The following is a 19,352-nucleotide window of genomic DNA, read 5'->3' on the forward strand; positions in this document are numbered from 1 at the left end:
CGGCCATCAGAGTCATTAATTCTCTTGGAGAAGGTCATTTTCACTTGTTAAATATTAAAATATACCATCACGGGAGATTATTCGTTATCTCCTTCATTCATATTTTACCGACAATTAGGAGACAAAAAAGAAATTTTCTATGATGAAACACAACTGTTGACTGAAACGACCAGCATGCAACACCAGCATTCAAATGGAAAAATTTGATTACTTTTATTGTGTGAGGTGTCTGGTTTGAATTTGTTAAAATTTTTCCGTTTTCATTATCTAAAGTTTGGACGTTGATTGGAGTTATTTGAATGAAGATCAGCACGATTCGAATTATGCTAATGAGGGAAATACATTTTCTGTCTGTACGTGTACAACGAGTCAACGACATGTACATAAAAGAAAAAAAGAAAACAGAATATCTTCTATCACAGTCTGCACATGGTGAAGACATGTAACCAGGGGCGCAGTCAAGCTGCTTCATGCATGGCAAGCTGCACCAATAAATAGCGAGAGATACGAACAAATTGAAGTTCAGTTCTATTGGTTTATTTTAACGGCAGCAACTACTAGTTCCGAAAATCTTATTTTTCAAAACCAACATGAAAAACATTGTAAGTATTTTACTGTGGTTATTTATTTTGTTTGATTCACAATTTATTTCTTTTCCATTTTTTTTTCATGAATTTCATTGTTTAATGTGGTTCTTATTCCTCTAACATTAAAATATTAACTGCACAATTAATTTGATTAGTTTGAACTCATTATGCCTGTCCTTGGGCTGAGCATCTGTATCCTAGCCGTACAAATTCCGGCTGTTAGCTGGACGACTCACATCCCATTCTACTATTTCGTTCCTCACTCCCCGCATCCGACGAATAATATTGCTGTAAGCCCTTCGTTCGCTTCAGAATCGTCAGCTAGTCCCATTATTGAAAAATTTGAAATGACGGAACTACACAGAGAACTCTCACAAATAAGAATGGCAATTGCGCAACTAATAACCAAATCAGATTTGCATCATGCAATTCAAAATGCTGCGGAGAAAATTCTTTCCAATCTTCATATGATAACCACGAAATTTGGTAAAAAATTGGCCTAACATTTTTTATTTTTGAATTTTTTTATTTTTGAAAATAATTTATTTTAGAAAAATTTTTATTTTAGAAAAATTTTTATTTTAGAAAAATTTTTATTATAGAAAATTTTTTATTTTAGAAAAATTTTTATTTTTGAAAATTAGAAATATCTTTATACCCTAGCGGCGGTTGTTGGTTGAAAACTGGTAATTTACCGGTGAAAAAAACCGGTAAATGGAATTTTACTGGTATAATTTACCGATTTTTACCGTAAAGTAACCCCTTAAGAGCGTAAACCCAACCGAGAAGTGCAGTAATAACACCGTGTTTTTACGCGCCTGAAAAATTTTCGATTTTGTAAAAAAGGCGTTTATTTTACTCGAAAAAAACCAAATTTTTAAACGGGTAAATTAACCCCTTAAGAGCGTAAACCCAACCGACTAATACGGTTTTCTTTCCGTAAGTTTAACCATCAATATTCAGTTTATTTTCCTCGAAATATACCAGATTTTTAAACGGGTAAATTAACCCCTTAAGAGCGTAAACCCAACGGATAAGTAGAGTAATACATTAGTTATATTGACAGAAAAATCCAGAGTAAATAACCGGGAATTTACGGATTTTTTAAACCATTTGATTTTTCAGAATTTTGCCCTTCACCTGTCCACCACCACCTCTCCCCGTGGGTGGGATAAATTTTAATTGCCACCTGTCCACCACCATCTCTCCCAGTGGGTGGGACAGATGTCGATTTCCGCCCTCCGAAATTAGAACCATTCAACCAAAATATTGTATGATCCTAGTTTCGAACCTCGACTGCTCGAGAGAACCACTTCCTAGCTCAGCTTGCTATCCACTCAACTACCAGTTATGTGAAAATGGTTCGTATACGTAAGAATAGAACCGAATAATGCAATGAGGAGTTGAGGACTTAGAAAATTTTTCATTCTTGTCATCGAATTTTCAGTATTTTTGGAAAACACACACAGATATGATGTCTTAAGTTGATGACACTAACTGAATTGTGTGGGTAGTATACTACCCTCCTGGTGTTAATTAATTCTGGTGTTAAATGACAACCATAAACCACAAAAATGTTGAAATTCGACAACAACATACAAATGCTGCGTCGACTGGGTAACTAAAAATGTTTACAACGTGGTTTTAGGGTGGTAAAACCCCACTAACCCCCCCCCTCTCCTTCTTCTTCATTCCACCCCCAACTGCAACGTGGTTTTAGGGTGGTAAACCCCCCCCCCCCCTTCCTTCTTCTTCATACCACCCCCAAACTGCAGCGATTTTAGGGTGGTGAAAACCCCACTGATTACCACCTTCATGTACTGCAAACCATGTGGAAACTACCTACGAACCGCGGATTTGGCCCACCCCTTTTCAGTCGTTTTCCTACCCCCGACCGTCTGACATGGTGTTCTGGCGGGACATTTCAGTGGGTTATAAAAACCGCGATTTTACCAAGAAGAACAACCGGTAAAAACTAAGTGTGAAATAAGGCGTAAAAACTGGTTAAATGTTTCAATACAAACCCGTAAATCTCCGGTTTTTCTTCCCTCAATTTGTCAGTCAAATTTACACTGTTAACTTTGCGCTCTATAAGATTTACAAAGTTTATTTCTTCATTGCTAAACGGGTTAGAAATACTGTCAAACATTGTAACCAAATTTTGAAACCGTTATTAACACCAGTAAATTTAAGGTTAAAATAACTAAAAATTTTGCGGTAAATGTTATCCTTCATAATACTGTCGCTTAAAAATGTTTTTTTTATCCGTTGCCATCCGGTTTGCCTCTGGTTTTGCCAACGGTTATTTCTACCGACTCAAATTTTGTCGTTTAAAGGTCTAATTCACCCTTAATTTCTCGGTAATTTAGACGAGTTTAAAACTAAAACTTAAAAAGGTGTTTTTCTCCATTGCTTTCCAGTTTGCCAATGGTTATTTCTACCGACGCAAACTTATTTTTAAGGGGAATATTTAGGTCCAAGTAATTCGTTATTTACCGGTAAACTATGTCCAACTTTAAACGAGTTATGCAACTGGTTTTTTACCCGTTTTCATTCAGTTTGTCAACGGTTATGTACACCAAATGAAATTTGGAAGTATAGGGTAAATTTTAGGTTAAAGACACTGGGTTTTCTTAAGTAAATCTCGCCCATATAAAACCAACGTTCGAAAAGGTTTATTTTATCCGTTTTCATCCAGTATTCTAAAAGGTTTTGCCAACGGTTACATAACCCTTTGCAAGTTGGTAAAAAAACCGAAGGAATACCGGATGAAAACGGATGAAATTAACCTTTTCGAACGTCGGTGTTACACATAAAATATTTACGAGAAAAAACCCGTGTTTTTAACCTAAAATTTACTCTCAAATTACATATTTCAGTTGGTGTAAATAACCGTTGGCTACCTGAATGAATACGGTTAAAAAAACAGTTGCATAACGCGTTTAAAGTTGGACATAGTTTACCGGTAAATTACGAATTACTTGGACCTAAATATTCCCCTTAAAAATAAGTTTGCGTCGGTAGAAATAACCATTGGCAAACTGGAAAGCAATGGAGGAAAACACCTTTTTAAATCGTAGTTTTAAACTCGTCTAAATTACCGAGAAATTAAGGGTAAATAAGACCTTTACCCGACATCATTTGAGTCGGTAGAAATAACCGTTGGCAAAACCAGGGTCAAACCGGATGGCAATGGATAAATAAAACGTTTTTAAGCGACAGTATTGTGAAGGATAACATTTACCAGAAAATTTTTAGTTATTTAAACCTTAAATTTACTGGTCTAAAATACGGTTTCAGAACCCGATGAAAACGGGTTGAATAGCGCTTTATATTTGTTAGTATTTCTAACCCGTCTTCAACCGTTTATAAAGAGGTAATTTCACACTTCTCTCAAAATTAAGTTTTGGGGTTATAAATACTGGGAAAAAACTGAGTTATAACTGGAAATATTGTGTCTGACTTGTCTTTGAAAAATTTTCAATAATTTTTGGGTAAAGGTTGTTTTTCCCTTCAAATTACCGAATTTTGGGCCGTAAAAAAAGGGTAATCACAACCATACCGACTTTCAACCGAGAACCACCGCTAGGGTAGACAAAACATGTCTAAATAATGCTAAGTGCCCGAGAAGAATAGTTCCATCTTATAAAATACATTTTTTAATAAATTAACTTTTTTTAAAATTAGCGACCAAGTTGGAGATGGATGATATGAAAACTAAATTGCATCAAACAAGCTCGGCCGTAGAAGCAACAAATATTGAATTGAGTGGTAAAATATTTTTAAAAGTACAATTTTTCCATCAAATTTTCTAAAATTGTATTACTTTTCATATTATGAACTACTATTTTAGCGACCAAATTAGACTTGGATAACATAAACACGACTGTGGGAGGAATTGATTCCAATCTTTTGAGATTGACCCAAGCGTTCGGTCGGTGACAAACAATTTTTTAAAAATAGGATTCATTGTAAATCTTTGATTATACCTAGTATACCTAGTACCCAAAGTATAAAAATATTTATTTTAACACTCGATACCTTGTGCTACAGTTTGGAATTCAACAGATTTGCAGAAATGGATCGGATATGCCGACGTCAAATCAGCGCCCGTACATTTTTACGTTCAGAGAAATTCTTCATTGGATACAATTGGGACTATTCCGTTTGATTTGGCGTGGGTAAACGAAGGAAATGCCATGAATTTAACATCAGGAATATTTACTGCTCCGCGACCAGGAACGTATTTCTTCTCGTTCACGGGACTGGCGAGTTTTCCAGTTACATCATCACATGCGTGGTTAGTAGTTGGGTTGTTTTTCACGAACGAACTAATCGGACAGGGTCGGGTTGATGAGGCAAACACCATTAATAATCAATTTAGCCCGTTGACCATACAATCGACGCTGCACTTGAAACAAGGTGATCAAGTCTGGGTGCACCTTGATAGCAAGACATCAGGGGTGAAATTGTATGACGACGATTACCATTTCACTCATTTTACTGGTTTTATGATGGAGGAGGAAATTGTTGCGTCTCTTTGAGAACCTGTGGTGCAGATTCAACCAAAAGAAGAAAACACAAAAACATTGTGAAACTTTTATTTCTTTGAATGTGAAGGGAGGGTTATAAGCTAATGAAAGAAAATATGTTTTTGTGACTAATTATAATTAAGAATCGGGGATTTGTATTTAGACCTTTTACTCTGCATGCAAATGGGAAATATAAACCCGAATAATACACGGCAAAAAGATAAAACTCGCCAAAATTAAAAATTAAAAAGCGAAAATTCTATTTCATTCGTTTTCTTTATTCAGTTAGTTACCGTAGAAAGGGGCTACTTTGCACATGAGGGGCTATTACTTTACGCACACCGGAAAAAAATATAGTGTACCGATTCAAATTTTTTGTAATAGCTTTATTCTTTGCTATATTCGCGTGAAGTATAAACCTTACAATAACAGTGTTGTGTGAGCTAAGTTTTAAGATTTTTTAAGGAAATATTAGGCAAACAAATTCTGAAAGAATAAAGAAATATTTTATCCCTATAATGCTTCCATTTATTTTCACCAGTCATAAAAATGTGCCTATTTCGCAACAACATTAATATAGGTCTAGTAGCATAAGAAGATAGTATAGGCCTAGTTGCATCATCTAAAACCCAGTAGAAACTTTGTTTCCATTGTAGAATAAAAATTCCTTAGCCTGAAGCACCAAATGATGTAGCCGAGTCGAAATCGACTCTGCGTGATTTATTGCCTCATCAAATACAGGCCCGTCTGCAGATGGGAACTCTTCCATGCAATCGTAAAAGACTTCTTCGTCGTCCTCTTCGGTATGCACCTCGGCTGTTTCTTCTACATCTTCCACGAGTGCCGTTAACCTTTCCGTCATCGTCTTAACTGCTCGGATATCGTCCATGGTTTCAGCATTGTCTTTTTTGCATAACGAGCCAATCTGTTGACGCAATTCCTCAATCAAGGGCAACGCCCAAGTGACTTGTTGCGGCTGTCGCATCTGTTGTTCCGCTAAGAGTTTCTCCAGTAATTCCAGTTGCTGTTTCCACGATTGCTTGTCTTCATCGCTGATAGGGACACTAATTCTTCCTTTGTTTGTCCAGACATTTTTAACGTGTCTGACAAACCTAACCGTTTCTCTGTAAATTCCGGGTGTGACGTAAGCTAAAATCAGCCAACTGTCGACGGCACGGAAGAAATTAGCAGCCGCCGAATTCGTGTTGTACGGGGTGTGAATGAAAGTGGTTTCGTCGCCACGACAGGTCACTGATGGTTGGCCATGCCACTCGATCGGTCGGCAGTCTTGGTAAGTGTCTTGATCCTGTTGCAACGGAGGAGGACAAGTGTCGATCGACGGTGAATGGGAAAACACTTTTGTCTGTCCCCGATGTCCATAACAAACAATGGTGTCATCAAAGCAGTCGGTATCCGATGAAAAGGAATAACAATTTCCCATCACCGCGTCACGGTAATCTTTTCGGCCAGAGTAAAGTTGTGATGATAGTTCTACTATTGGTACTTCGTCAAATTGCTGATGGCTGCTTTCAGTTCTATCACCAGGTTGAGACACTTTGATAAATTCGAAAATTGAATCAAGTAAAACGACTGAAGCCATGGATGAGAGAACCTGACGGCCGGTAAAAGGAGAAAATAAATCGATCCAGCTGCCAGGGCGAGTTGCGCTAGAGGCCACATTTATAGGAGACTGAAGGATATCATCAGTTTGATTGGAATAATTGTTATGGTGAGTATCATCCTCATTCTTCAATTGACATTTGTAGGTATAATTTGTATTGCTGTTTTCTACCATCAAGGTGGAGCGTCGTGATCTCCCTTTGGTAGAATTTCCCATGTCCAAATCGCGAATATCCGCCGTTGTCTTTATACGATCATGCAAGGATGGCTTCATCTCTACAGCCAGAGAAGCCTGGGAGACATTTAGCGCTTTTGTGTACATTAAGGGTCCAATTGGAAACGGCAAAGACGTCAACTCCTGCAATTGGAAAGGTATTTTAAATTGTTCCTTTGCCGACTCTATGGAGGCGTTAGCTGATATTTGTGGATATTGAATTTTCTGCGAAACGACATGCCACTTGAAATAATCGTCACAGAATAGCAGCAACGTTGCGGAGATTTGTGGATATTGTTTGTTAGCAGTCAATAGGGGCCAGATGAACGGGAAGCCGAGGTAATCTTTTTGTGTCACGATAGTGTCGTATTCTTTTGCCAAAATGTCTTCTTTTTGTTTAATTGCTTTATTTTCTTTGATTAAATCTTCCATATTTTTCCCCTTCAATCCTTTAACCATCTGCAAAATGCCTTTTGCATCTTTGCGGTAAATATTCTCCAATGGAATAATCACACCACCTTTAGGGTCTATGACTTTCCCTTTGGCGTCGAATAATTCTTTTGCACCAGTCAGCTCTGGGATTGTCTGGCCAGATTCGTTGACGTAATCACCACCTCGGTCAGTTGTCCGTTTAATTTTCAGAGTCGTTTTTGGGTTGTTGTTGAGATAAATGGCGTTTGGACGTTTTCGGTTGTGATGGTAGACTTCCATTTCAGATTTTGTTTTGTCGTATTTGATGTAAATAGAATTTCCTTGCATTTCACTGGTGAAAATGTGCCGAGTTTCACCCGTAGGATTGATGCGGATTTTTCCATCGTTCTGGCCGCCTTCCGGAACTAACCAGTAGCCGGAAATTGCGGAAGGATTTTTAGACACCTTCAAATAGTAGCCGGGTCCATCAGCATGAATTAATTCGAAGCTTGCACGCCCATCTTTAGGAACGACTCCTTTAATGGAAAAGGTGGCAACGGCCGTCTCTTTCAGCAAACTTACAGGATCGTCTTTAAGCCGACTTAATTTTCCTGTGTCGGGGACTGGAATTCGACAAACGGTTGCAATCGATGTTTCCGATTTAGGACGAGGATTTCCTATTCCTGAACGGCAACTGCTCGATCCAATCTCTCTATCTGTAAAAACTTCGTTTTGCCGGTTTTTCATTCGATGTTTGACATCTTCCATGGCCACCAGCCGATGCGATGCAACCGGTGTCTTTGGTGACGCTTGTGGTTTCTTATTTGTACTTTGCTGACGTTGGGTCGAAAATTGAAGGCCCAATCTGTCCTTGGGGAGAACTAATGGGCGTGTCTTTTGAATCTCCAAAAGTGTTTTGTCTACAGGGCGTTGAAGATTTCCCAAGGAAAATTTAACGATATCTTTCCGGATGACATCAAACGAATGTCCAATGACAATTTGCATTTTATCTGTGGTAGGTTTCAACTCGTTTGAATATTTATAATTAATTGCTTTGAATTGATAATAAGGTTGTTGCCTAGTGCCCACGTTCAACATCCTTCGAGCATTCTTGTTAAATGATAGACCATTAAGAAATGATTCGTATTTAATCGAGGAAGAGCCGTCCCAGCCGTTAACCTGATCGAAAACGTCGTTGACAGTACTGATAACCGAATGGGCTGCAATCGCCATGCTTGCCACTTTACCAATTGAACCGGCTATACTTCCGAGCGTTGGTAGGAGTTGCTTTAACTTTAAATTCTCCAACATAGGAACAATAGCACTCAAACTTTTCGGATTTTTATTAGCCAATTCGTAAAATCCTTTGCCCAAAACACTCAAATCGTTAGGCAAGCCGAAGCCACTCGCCATTCCTCCCATTAGCGCGTTGTATGTGCCAGGTTTTCTCCAATCCCACTTCCATGGTGCCCATTTCCCGTCATTTGCTGCCTTTGCACTAAGGTAAGCCTGGCCACCTCTATTAACCGCAGCATAAAGAATTTGTTTCATGCTCGACGATCCGGCGAGAGCCGATCCTATTCCACTGTAAAGGCTCATTCCGGTAGCAGCTCCCTCAAAAAGTGCCGAGTACGTACCCGGATCCTTCCAATTCCATTTGGTGAAATTCCAACTTTTGTTGGCTGCAGCCGCTGAGAGGTATGCTCCTCCGACGGCAAAAACGGCACTAAGCGCAGTCTTTGGGAGAGAGAAGGCACCACCAATTATACCGCCAATAATTGGCTTCCAAGTCTTACTGAAACTCCTCCAATTCCATTTTAGCGGGTTATAGCTTCGGTTGGCTTTCGCTACTGAAAAATAGGTGGCAGCTGCCGCAACTGCAACCCCAATCAATGCCAATATACCAAATTCTCCATCGGGATCTACCAGCGAGACTGGCGAATTGCCCACGTACTTGTACGGATTGAAGTATTGTTCGCGAGGATCCGGCTGAAAGAACCGTCCAATATCCGGATCGTAGAGTCGGGCGTGGTAGTTGTAAAGTCCCGTTTCTCCATCCCATTCTTGCCCGGTGTAACGGTAGAAAATCTCAGCTGTCGGATCACTTCCGTAGGAGCGCATTAATTGGCCGTAAGGAAGATAATCGTAAGCAGCCACCACTTGGCCATCTCGTAAGACCAGCCGGATGGAGCCTGAGTGATCGGTCCACACGCTGTGGAATGCGCCGTTGCGGACGAAGCCGAGGAGTCCGCGAGGGCCGTAGATGTAAGACGTGGACACGACTACAGCCGCTGCATCTTTCAGTTCTGGAAGTAGCGAAGAACTCGCCGAGGAATAAGTAGTTCGTCGATCGAAAAGGACTTTACCTTCTGTGTCACGAACATAACGTGTTTCTTGTATCAGACTGCCGTCTTTGGCCATCACCTGCTTTTGAATTCTTTCACCATGGGCGTCATAGGCGAATCGAACCGTTCGCCCATCTTTCAGGTAAATGGCATTTGTCCTCATCGACGCATTGTTGTACTCGATGCGATCGATGCCTTTGTGAAGCGCTTGGATGACGTTTCCATGTGTATCATGAAGCATTGTCTTGGTCGCTTTCTTATCGTCTAGTTGGCCCAAATCTTCCACTTTGACAGACCGGATCTGATTTGGTTTATCGTCTCCGTAAAATAATTCGTAGCGATTGAAACCCGTGTAGAATTTACGGTGGTTACCATTGGCGTCGATATCATACGAGGCTACATCGAACGGATGCTGACACAAACCGTAGGTGAAATGCTGGCTCAGGATGCGGATGAAATCGGCCAAGTTTTTCGAATACTGAACCGGACGAAAGATTTCCATCAGTTTTGCATCTAACCATTCCGAGTTGTCTTTAACTTGTCCCAGAACATTGCGGTGGATTAAATCAGCTGTCTGCTTAATTTGATCGATTCCTGAGGTAATTAATCCATCGTCGAAGCCTTTCCACTGTAGAAATATTTTCTCAAAGTCTTCAAATTTTTGTACCTTATCCCGCTTTTCTCCGATGTCGTTCAAAATCATCTTTTCGATGAGATATCGGTAAGGTGTGACGTCATTCTGAGTGGAATTAGCCGCAACAAGACGATTGTTTAAATCTTTACTTTTCACCAAAGATGTTACGCCAGGGTTGGCAACGGCTGTCGACCAGTCGGATTTCCGCTGATCTGTCAAGATGAATCCAGCTTCTTCCAGTTGCTTCCAAATGTCACGTGATTGTTGCTTGCTCAGAGCCGTCAGTTCGGCCAATGTGTCCGGCTGGAAAGGAACGGCCAACTTTTCAGTCTCTTCTGTAAAATATTTGGCTTTGACAAGTTCCCGGTGATTTCCGTAAGAATAACGGTGGCCGTAGATTCGAGGCATCCGCTTTTGAGCCAACACTTTGGATAGTTGTTGACCAGTTCGTCCTCCGCAAATCAAGGGCATCCATGACTTATTCTGTTTGTCAATAATTGGGTAATAGTCTTTGAGAGGTCGCCCTGTTTTGGTCAGGTATCCATTCCTTTTAAGAGCTTTAAGACACACTTCCTCTGTAGATGTGTTCAATAACAATTTTGAGTTATCGGAGACTTGAAACCAACGCCAGTCAGCGTTGGGAGACCACGTAGCGTTAAATGTAGTCCGCGTAACATATCCGTCACCTGATCCGCCTCGGCCGTAACCACCGTCCGTGTATGACACCAATTCTGTAAGGAAAGGATCAGAAATGTGTTGTAAGAAGCCAGGTGAATTGTAATCAAACGTCCGATTAAAACTGTGTTGGCTTCCAGGTAGAACGTATTCACTGGCCAATTGCCCACTTCCGTGGTAGCTGAAACGGACAATTTCATCAACAGGCTGGCCATCCAAACTCAATCCGGTCAGCTGCCCTAATTTATTGTAATGATGCTCCAGTTTGATGGCCAGATTGTTGTCACCATTGACTGATGGATATTGAAGAGTTCGCAATCGGTTACTGTGTGAATAGTAGGTCCTGTGGACTTCTGAATCGAAATGCTCATCGGATACGATTCGTCTGGATTTCAGGAGACGATCTTGTTCGTCCCAGCGCATCTCTTCCACTACATTGTAATCGATATTGTGCGTCACGAACGTAGCGTTACGTTCACCTCTCGAGAAGGAAAGATCGTAGTGTCGTTCTTCCGCTTCTGTTCGATCGATTAACTGGTAATCTTTGGCGTTTGCTAGCGTTCCCTCGGCTAAAGATTTTTGAAATTTATCTCTAGACATGGGCATTTGCTCCAAAAATCCTGTCCGGCTGATAGCTCTTTCGCCATTGTCGTATTCATAAAAGACAACGCTGTCGATTTCGTCGGATTCTTCTGAACTGAAGTGAACTTGTAAACGGATTTGACCGGCTCGATTGTAATAGTACTCAAAAGTGCCAGTATCCGGCGTCGTTTTCCGAAGAAGTCGACCAGCATTGTCGTACGTCATGTGAGTGCCCATAGTTTTCTGCCAATTAATCTCATCCGGTGACAGTTGCTGACCGCTCATTTCCGTATTCGTCATAGGCCATAAAGGACCGGATTTAAAAAACGTATCAGCACGATCGTGATAAATGGGCGGAAGGATTTTTATCAGCTGATTTTTGGAATTGTATTCGTAAGTGCTCAACAGGTGGTTGTAACCAGGCACGTAGATGTAAAGGGCCACTCTGTTTTCTTGTTGATCCAGGACAGCCACTCTTTTAGTTCCATTCGGCATTTCTTCCATTTTATGCCGGAAGCCTTTACTCGTCGGGAAATGATTGTCGATTACATCAATTTTATCTTTGCTGCTATTCCATGTCCGGAATTGCTTTGCGTATCGTCCATTGACGGCGAAATCCAGGCCAGGCTGCCCTTCCACTCGTTTTTCATTCAGCGGATTAGCTTCATATTCGGTGCGAGAGTAAGGGACTCCTCCGTCAAATGGATTCAAACGGTCCACTTCACCTTCAAGACGGTGAGTTTGCCAAACTGAAAGTGGATTAGCCGGATCGATGGGTCCGCTGACAAAATCAGAGTAATATGCCAACAGCGCACTTCCGGGCTTCCGGTCATCCATTGTGATTCTTGTCATTTTTGTCGTTATTGCGGATCGACCGAGCTCGTCGTAAAGGGTCTGCGACACAAGAACGGATCTATCCGACTCCAGCTGGATTGTTTGCATCTTCTCGCCCCATTCGTTCAGAAATTCCATCTCGGTTCGTGGATTTCCCATGAAAACGCAATCCTCGACGAAGGTGTTTCCTTGAGCCTCAAAAGCAAAAAAAGTCCAAGGATTTTTAGCAGATAAAGAAGCAACTAGAAGGTCTAGAAGAAGGACACTGTCGATCCAGATGAAGAAACGACCTCCTTCGGTCATCATAATAATTTCTCCGCTATTAGGTAAGTCGGTCACGGTGGTATGTGGTGCGTCCGGCTGGACTTGAAACGTCAATGTACTGGATGTCTTGTCAGATTTTCGGGCCAATCGAACTTGTCCACCTGCCATTTTCCAAGTCATGGATGCGGCGGGAGAAATCAGCGAATAATAACAGCGGATAGCTGCCGACGACGATTCCGCACCAAATAGAGTGGAAGGATCAACACTGACGAGTTGGTGAGATTGTTGATGATTGTGCCACAGTCGAGCTGGAGCTGTCGTCCAGGCCGATGAATTATTTGTCGAATCATTCCAGCGGTTCCTCCAAGCGTAAGCGTCGAACGTTTCGTACAGTCCGCCATTCTCCGGATAGAAAACGATGCGACTCGGTGGTTGTTTAGCTCCTGTGACGATTGACGGCGATCCATTGGGCGTTGGGATTAAACGACCAGTGTAACTTGATGTTGCCACTTGCTCCACCTGCTGTTGGCCGTTGACAGTCACGTCTGTTACAATTGCCGCTTCACGTCCGCGGTAGCAAACGATTCGGCTGATGGAACCACTAGAGCCGATCACAGAAATAGCTTGGCCGCTATTTGAGTCGTAAACTGTCGCTTTGAAGTCGTGCACCATCGGTGAGAATCTCACGTGATCCACATCCAGGCCAGACGTCCACCCGTCTTGTTTGGCATCAACCTTTAATGTGATTGCAAATTGGGGTATGATTGTTGTATTTCGCCCAATGTTATCGACTGTACTTTCGATAAAGAGACGCTTGACAACATCGAAATCGATCAGTAATTCAATGTAGGACCAATCACCGACCTTGCGCATGATTCGTCCCAACAGGCCAACAATTTCTTCGTGTGTTTCTTTAACGCTTATGGTGGCTTTCAAATGGCCCGTGATTTTATCCACTTCAGTCGTGCTGGCCACTCCGTCAGATGGACGAACCCAGCAAGACGCAAGATACGTTGATTGTTGAATAGTCGGGTGGAACGTTCCTTCTAGCAGCGGCTGGTCGTCGTTTAACCGTAAGAAGTTGGCCCCAGTAAGTGCAAATCCTCCTTTCATCACGTTAGGTTCAAAATAAACCCAACGGGAGTTGCTTTCATAAGATTCAAATCCAAAGTAGGAGACCATTTGATCGGTTAAATTATATGGTGAGAAATCGCTGACAATCCGCTCCTTTTTGCTGTCCCACAAAACACTGTTGCTCGTCTTCGATTGATCTTCAGATTCGCTCTTGGATTTCTTTTCATTTTGAACTGAATTCTTGTCTGCGTCAAACATTTCTATTCCAGCTTGATTCCACCCGCTGGCAGGACTTCCGTCGTGTGTCCAAGTTTGCTGGATCCATCCGGCAATTTTCTGATCGTTTCCGGGGACGATTGTTACAGTCACGTTGCCCTTGGCGTTATTTTTCCACTGATACCCAGTGATGCGCGTCAAACTAGAATCACTGTTGCTCATCTTTACTTGTTTAACAGCGCTCCGTTCGACCGGCTTATACATATTGGGGTTGATTGAACGCAAGGATCGCGCCAAGAACTTCATCTTCTCCGGAGTTGAAGTGTCTCTGTTAGATTTAATGGCCAGCGTCGTCAGCCGTTCATAAGTGCTGCTTTCGCTCAAGAACTCCTCGTTAGGGAAAATTTGAACTTTTCCCAATTTGAGTCCTTCCTCCGAAAAGAGGACGACTTTCGTACTGTTCTCTCGAGTTCCATAGGCCAAGTACACTGGATGGCGATTGACGACCCGATCCTGAGGACTAATTTCTAACCGGTGCAGTAGCGGGCCAACTTTCTGATATGGTTTCATGGGATCCTGTGCGTAGAGCGTCAAGTTTCTTGCAGTTTTCGGTTCGTTGTCTTTGCCATCGGTTAGCGGTTCTTCTAAGATGAACGATTTATCCAAAGAGACTACATTGGGCGGAATTTTTCTGGTTTCTTTTGACGTCTCTGGCTTTTTAGTTTCCTGCAGCTGCCAGTCATCACCCGTCATTCGTATAAATGTTCCGTTCCCAGCGTGAAATCCCTCTTGAGTCAACAATGTCCGATGTACGGACCAATCAATCAAAAAGGACTGATCACATAAATTTTGAAAATCTTTTTTAGCGTTCAATTCTTTCAAAAGATCTTCCATTTTGGGTGAAGAGTGCGATTTTTTTCTAACATCAGCTAAAAGTTTTCCTGAGAAATTGACGACTTTCACTCGAAAGAAACCGCTTTTCGTCACGTAATAACCCAATGTAAATTTAGTACCTTCACCACCGTCTAATTCGCTTCTTATTTTGAGAATATCTTGGCCTTTGACGTTGAATTCTCTCCGGCGGGCCACGTTGTAATTGGCGTCGAGCAGATACAAACGAGTTTGCAACATCAATTGCTGCTGACTGCTCAGGTGTAACGAACTAAGAGCAATGGCGTTGCTCGACAATTGCAAGAGGTCTTTTTTGATAATGTCGTTCAATATTTTCTCCGGATCGGTTGGCAATTGGAACTTTTTGACAATGGCCGATCCACCGCTCAGCAAGCCGGGCAATTCTTCAATCACGCGCATCTGCCATTGTCTTTTCGATCCGTCTGGATGGCAAATAAAAAGACTTCTGTCGTCGTATCCGACGATTAAATGACCCAGCATTTCGAAACGGACGACTTCCCGCCCGGACGGTAATTTCAAACGATGTTCAGTCCATTTAGAGCGATTGGGAGATAATTGAAATATTTGAATGACGTCTGTCGATTTACCGTTGATTGCGGAGACACCTGCCTCGGTGAAATGGATCTGGGCATCGGGATTGAACCAATAGCAGGTGGGATCCTTGTACCATTTCCTCTCTCCCTTCTCACTGCTATGATGAAACAAACAACTTTTTTGTTTTTTCACTTTTTCATATTCCAGTGTGACGACGCAAAAGTCTTCAAAGGACCGTACGACATAGGAAACGACTTTACCTTCCGCCTGGGTTTCTGCTGGTATGGGCGACAGTTCCGCAGATGTTCGTAGGGAATCAGCGTCCAGAATTTTCACTTGAATCTTGTCGGGTAGTTGACGCTGTCGGAACACCATGACCGCATAATCTTGACTGTAGTCCAGGGCTGGACGCTCATCAACCGGATGCGCTACAGACGAATGCGGATCTGGTACTTCAATTTCTGGAGCAGTGTCGTATTGAAAATGAGCCTTTAATCCGCTGGGCAATTGGATTTCTCTTAGCAATCGTCCCGCAACTGATGGATCCTCTTCTTGATAACTGAACTGAAAAATGGATTCACGTAGTTCCGCTTGTATCGGCTGCTCAATGGCGGTCAACAATCGTTTACCTTTTTCGTTCGTTTGATATTTGAATTCTAGTCTTTGCTTGTAATCTTCGGTTTCAATGTCGCAACCCGCTAGGAAATGAGACTCTCTCAACGACACCGGGAAGATCAGTGAAGTGCTCTGGTTATTTCGAGAATCAAACGGGTGATCAAATAATTTATATTCCTTACTTCCTTTTAAATTGTAGTCGAATGTGACTGTCGTTGATGATTCGACGCTGATCTGTTTCAACCGGATGGCCGCCGTCCAGCTAGATACAGGATTCGAATTTTTATAATCTTCAGAATCAATGTCGTAATGATAGATAATCGATCGACCGGTAGCTTTCACCTGGCGCTTCGTTAAATACCAGGCGACTGGAACTCGTTTCAAGGATTTCACATCTTTTCCAGGTCCTCGCCATAGAGGCCAGTTCAGATTCCAGCGAACGGCTTCTTTCGCCCCTTTACCGGTGGATCCAAAAATTAATATTTCTTTTTCAGTGGCGACAGTCCATCGCTGTTCTGTTTGATGGAATTCGATTGTCCATTTAGGCTGAAAAGGCTCGTTAAAAATTTTGACCTCACTGCTACCCTGCTGGCCTTCGGGAACAACAAGTTTAAGTTGTAACGACATCCCGTCCACCATCAAATAAAATGCCGCATCCTCCAGGAAAATGCTATCCCGATAATCCACCATAATGTAATTTTCCGGCAACGAAACTGTCCAGCCTAAACCAACAAGATTGGAGACGGAAGATTGTTGACTGTTGTATGATAGCGAAATTCGATTAGGGATAGGATCGGAGTGACTCGGTTCGAAAACGGGTAGCGGGAAATGCACGGAACCGCTTACGGGATCGACAACGTCCGGAATCGACACCGGTTCCGCCCATTGCTCTGTCCATCTCATCAGAGGCTTCTCCGAAACCGGAGTTGTCCGTTTCACTTGCGGCGGGATCTTTACCTGAGACTTGCTCTTGTCAACAGCAGGAGTCTTTTTGACAGGATTAGTTTTGTTAGAAGATTTTTTCGGCGGTGGCTGAATTTTCTTGGCCAATAATTTCCCCATGTAAAGTCTTTTGTTTTCGTCAACTGTCAGCAAGATGGATTCTTTCTTCAAACCATTTGTTACCGATCTTGTAGCTCCAACTACAGTGGCGAAACGGTGCGGAATTGCTATTTGAGACGTTGGGTCCAGAAGAGTTTCCCAAATCAAAGCGACAGGATCGAAGCCGAGCACCGTCAATCCTTTTGGACCAGTAAAGAGGAGGTCATCACGGCCGTCGCCATTTGTGTCGACTAATTTAATTGATTCGTCATATTCTGGTATCCAGCCGTTGGCATCAGTAAAACCAGCGTGATAATGGACGAAATTGTAGTCCTGGATCACAGCCGCTGAGGTGGTTTTGTTATTCCGCTGATACACGAACAATCCGTGCCGATTGAATTGGACAACGTCAAGATAAGACTGACCGGTCAGATTGACAAAGAAGAATCGTTCCTTTAATCCGGAAGTCCATGAGCCGTCTACAAGTGACACTTTGGCAATTTGCGGAAGAGCAAAATTTTCATCAAAGGTGTACATTTCCAATTGATTTTCCGTCCTCAAAATAATGCTGTATTGTCCACTACGTTTGATATCGGCCGTGTACAATTCAATTGCTCCGGATATCCTGGTGAAGGTGTCGGCGGAAATCTTACTCTTCTGTAAGGGGAAAAGCGGTTGCGGTTTTCGTGACGTCAATCGATCCTTGGCTGCCGCATAAAATTGAACTGCAGTTTCTGATTCTTGTTCTTTCTTTTGGCGACTCAGGATTCCAACCAGCCGAGTATTGCGATAGAACCGGCCGATTAAAATGAGTGACTGGTCTGGGTTATTCCATCCGTACAAATCGCGAAAGGTGGTATCGCTAGTCAATCCTTGAAGTGGTCCTGATTGAGTTGATGTTCTGTTCTTATCTTGAGGATCAAACCGGTAGAAGCCCAGACCGTCTTCGTTGCGGAGGACAATTCCGTCGCTTCCGTCATCCAACATGGTGTCGGTGACTAGCCAAGGGTAAGCTCGCAAAGGATAAGATGTCCTTTGGCCGTCTTTGAAAATCTGGTGGTTCCAGAGTAGAGTCCATCCTGTCGGATTATTTCGGTTCGTTGAGCTGCTTCTGCTGGTGGTGGTAGTTGATACATTGAATGCCACCAGATTGGCACCGTGACGGACATAGATACGCACGATACTTTTATCGCCAGTTAGTTTTGAATCGATTGCAAGAATATCGTCAACATTTCCGGAGAATGGACTACCTAGCAACAATTTTCCAATCTCAGAAACTGGCTGAAATTCAAGAGTCATTTCGATTATTGTTGTCTTCTGTGTTCCTGTTTTGATAAAAATTATTTCAAATTTTTGTCATTTAAATTCGTTCCAATTGGACATGATCTTGTGGACGATTCGTGCATTCCTAATTTCAATAAACAGTAACGTGTTATGCTGGAATGTAAAATATTTAAAAATTAATAATGTTTTAAATTACCCGGTGCTTTTGCATTTGTTACCAACCATCACCAGTTCACCGTCTCTATCTTCTATCTGAGGTAATCAAAACTAGAATCCACCAATTGAAATGAAAGCGAATGAAAGAAATTGTGTTGACTTACCGTGTATGCTCCTTCACACTTCACCAAAGCGGTTCACGTTCTGAAAATTGATTATTGGTACTTTGACAATATTCACGTATAAAATATAGTGATTTGAGGGATTTGAGAGTGCAAGTATAACAGCGAGTCAACGCCGACTTTCTAACTTCTTTGACGCGTCTTCAACAAAGTGCGTGGTTGTATAAAAGTCACCAGTGTTATCATCATGTTTAAGTAAATATTTGTGAAGGTTGTGAAGGAAATTTATATCGAGTTTATGTTATGGGGATGTATAATATAAACCATTCAACAGTTCACTAGTACTTGGAGACCATTTTATATCTTGCTGCTTGCCCTTTACGGTCAATGTTTGTTCAGTGTGTCGATTTAAACATGTTATTCTGTTGCTTTTACGTGTCATTTTTTTTTAACTATTGGGCATTGGCGTATGTCTGAAACTGAATAGGGACTCGATATATGTTGCTAAGACTTGAGTTTCTCCACAACTTTGGCTTTGCATGTGTAAGTGTGTTGACTTCGCAGGATTAGCAATTAGCAGTCCAGCCGAGTTCAGTCGAGTCCAGCGGGAAGAGCGAGCAGTGTTGTAGTAATTTAATATTCATGTGAGGTTATTTTGCTTGTTGATAAAATTTTTGTGGGTCGAAGCAGAACCCTTCCA

At 41.9% G+C, this 19,352-nt stretch overlaps 2 protein-coding genes across 3 annotated transcripts; one reads left to right on the forward strand and one right to left on the reverse strand.

Moving 5' to 3' along the window:
• Positions 1–533: 533 nt before the first annotated feature.
• LOC124336519 lies at positions 534–4,561 on the forward strand. Its single transcript, XM_046790359.1, has 3 exons — positions 534–602; positions 743–1,073; positions 4,441–4,561. The coding sequence occupies exons 1-3, from the start codon at positions 591–593 to the stop codon at positions 4,527–4,529; spliced, it is 432 nt and encodes a 143-aa protein (XP_046646315.1). The 5' UTR covers positions 534–590; the 3' UTR covers positions 4,530–4,561.
• A 611-nt stretch (positions 4,562–5,172) lies between these two features.
• Positions 5,173–18,910, reverse strand: LOC124335995. 2 transcript variants are annotated; one of them, XM_046789498.1, is made up of 3 exons: positions 18,695–18,910; positions 18,571–18,626; positions 5,173–18,498 (listed from the first exon to the last, which is right to left on the reverse strand). In XM_046789498.1, the coding sequence occupies exon 3, from the start codon at positions 18,387–18,389 to the stop codon at positions 5,742–5,744; it is 12,648 nt and encodes a 4,215-aa protein (XP_046645454.1). In that variant the 5' UTR covers positions 18,390–18,498; positions 18,571–18,626; positions 18,695–18,910; the 3' UTR covers positions 5,173–5,741. The 2 variants fall into 2 exon arrangements, with proteins under 2 accessions (XP_046645454.1, XP_046645455.1); XM_046789499.1 differs by having other exon boundaries at positions 18,571–18,641.
• Positions 18,911–19,352: the final 442 nt, after the last annotated feature.

This window comes from Daphnia pulicaria, chromosome 4, assembly GCF_021234035.1.
Source record: "Daphnia pulicaria isolate SC F1-1A chromosome 4, SC_F0-13Bv2, whole genome shotgun sequence".
Lineage (NCBI taxonomy): Eukaryota > Metazoa > Arthropoda > Branchiopoda > Diplostraca > Daphniidae > Daphnia > Daphnia pulicaria.

Bases quoted from the DNA above. Each gene is read 5' to 3' on its own strand.
- LOC124336519 (XM_046790359.1), top strand. The intron at 1,074-4,440 runs GTAAAAAATTGG...CTACTATTTTAG, and splicing joins TATGATAACCACGAAATTTG to CGACCAAATTAGACTTGGAT.
- LOC124335995 (XM_046789498.1), bottom strand. From the start codon at position 18,389: ATGACTCTTGAATTTCAGCCAGTTTCTGAGATTGGAAAATTGTTGCTA.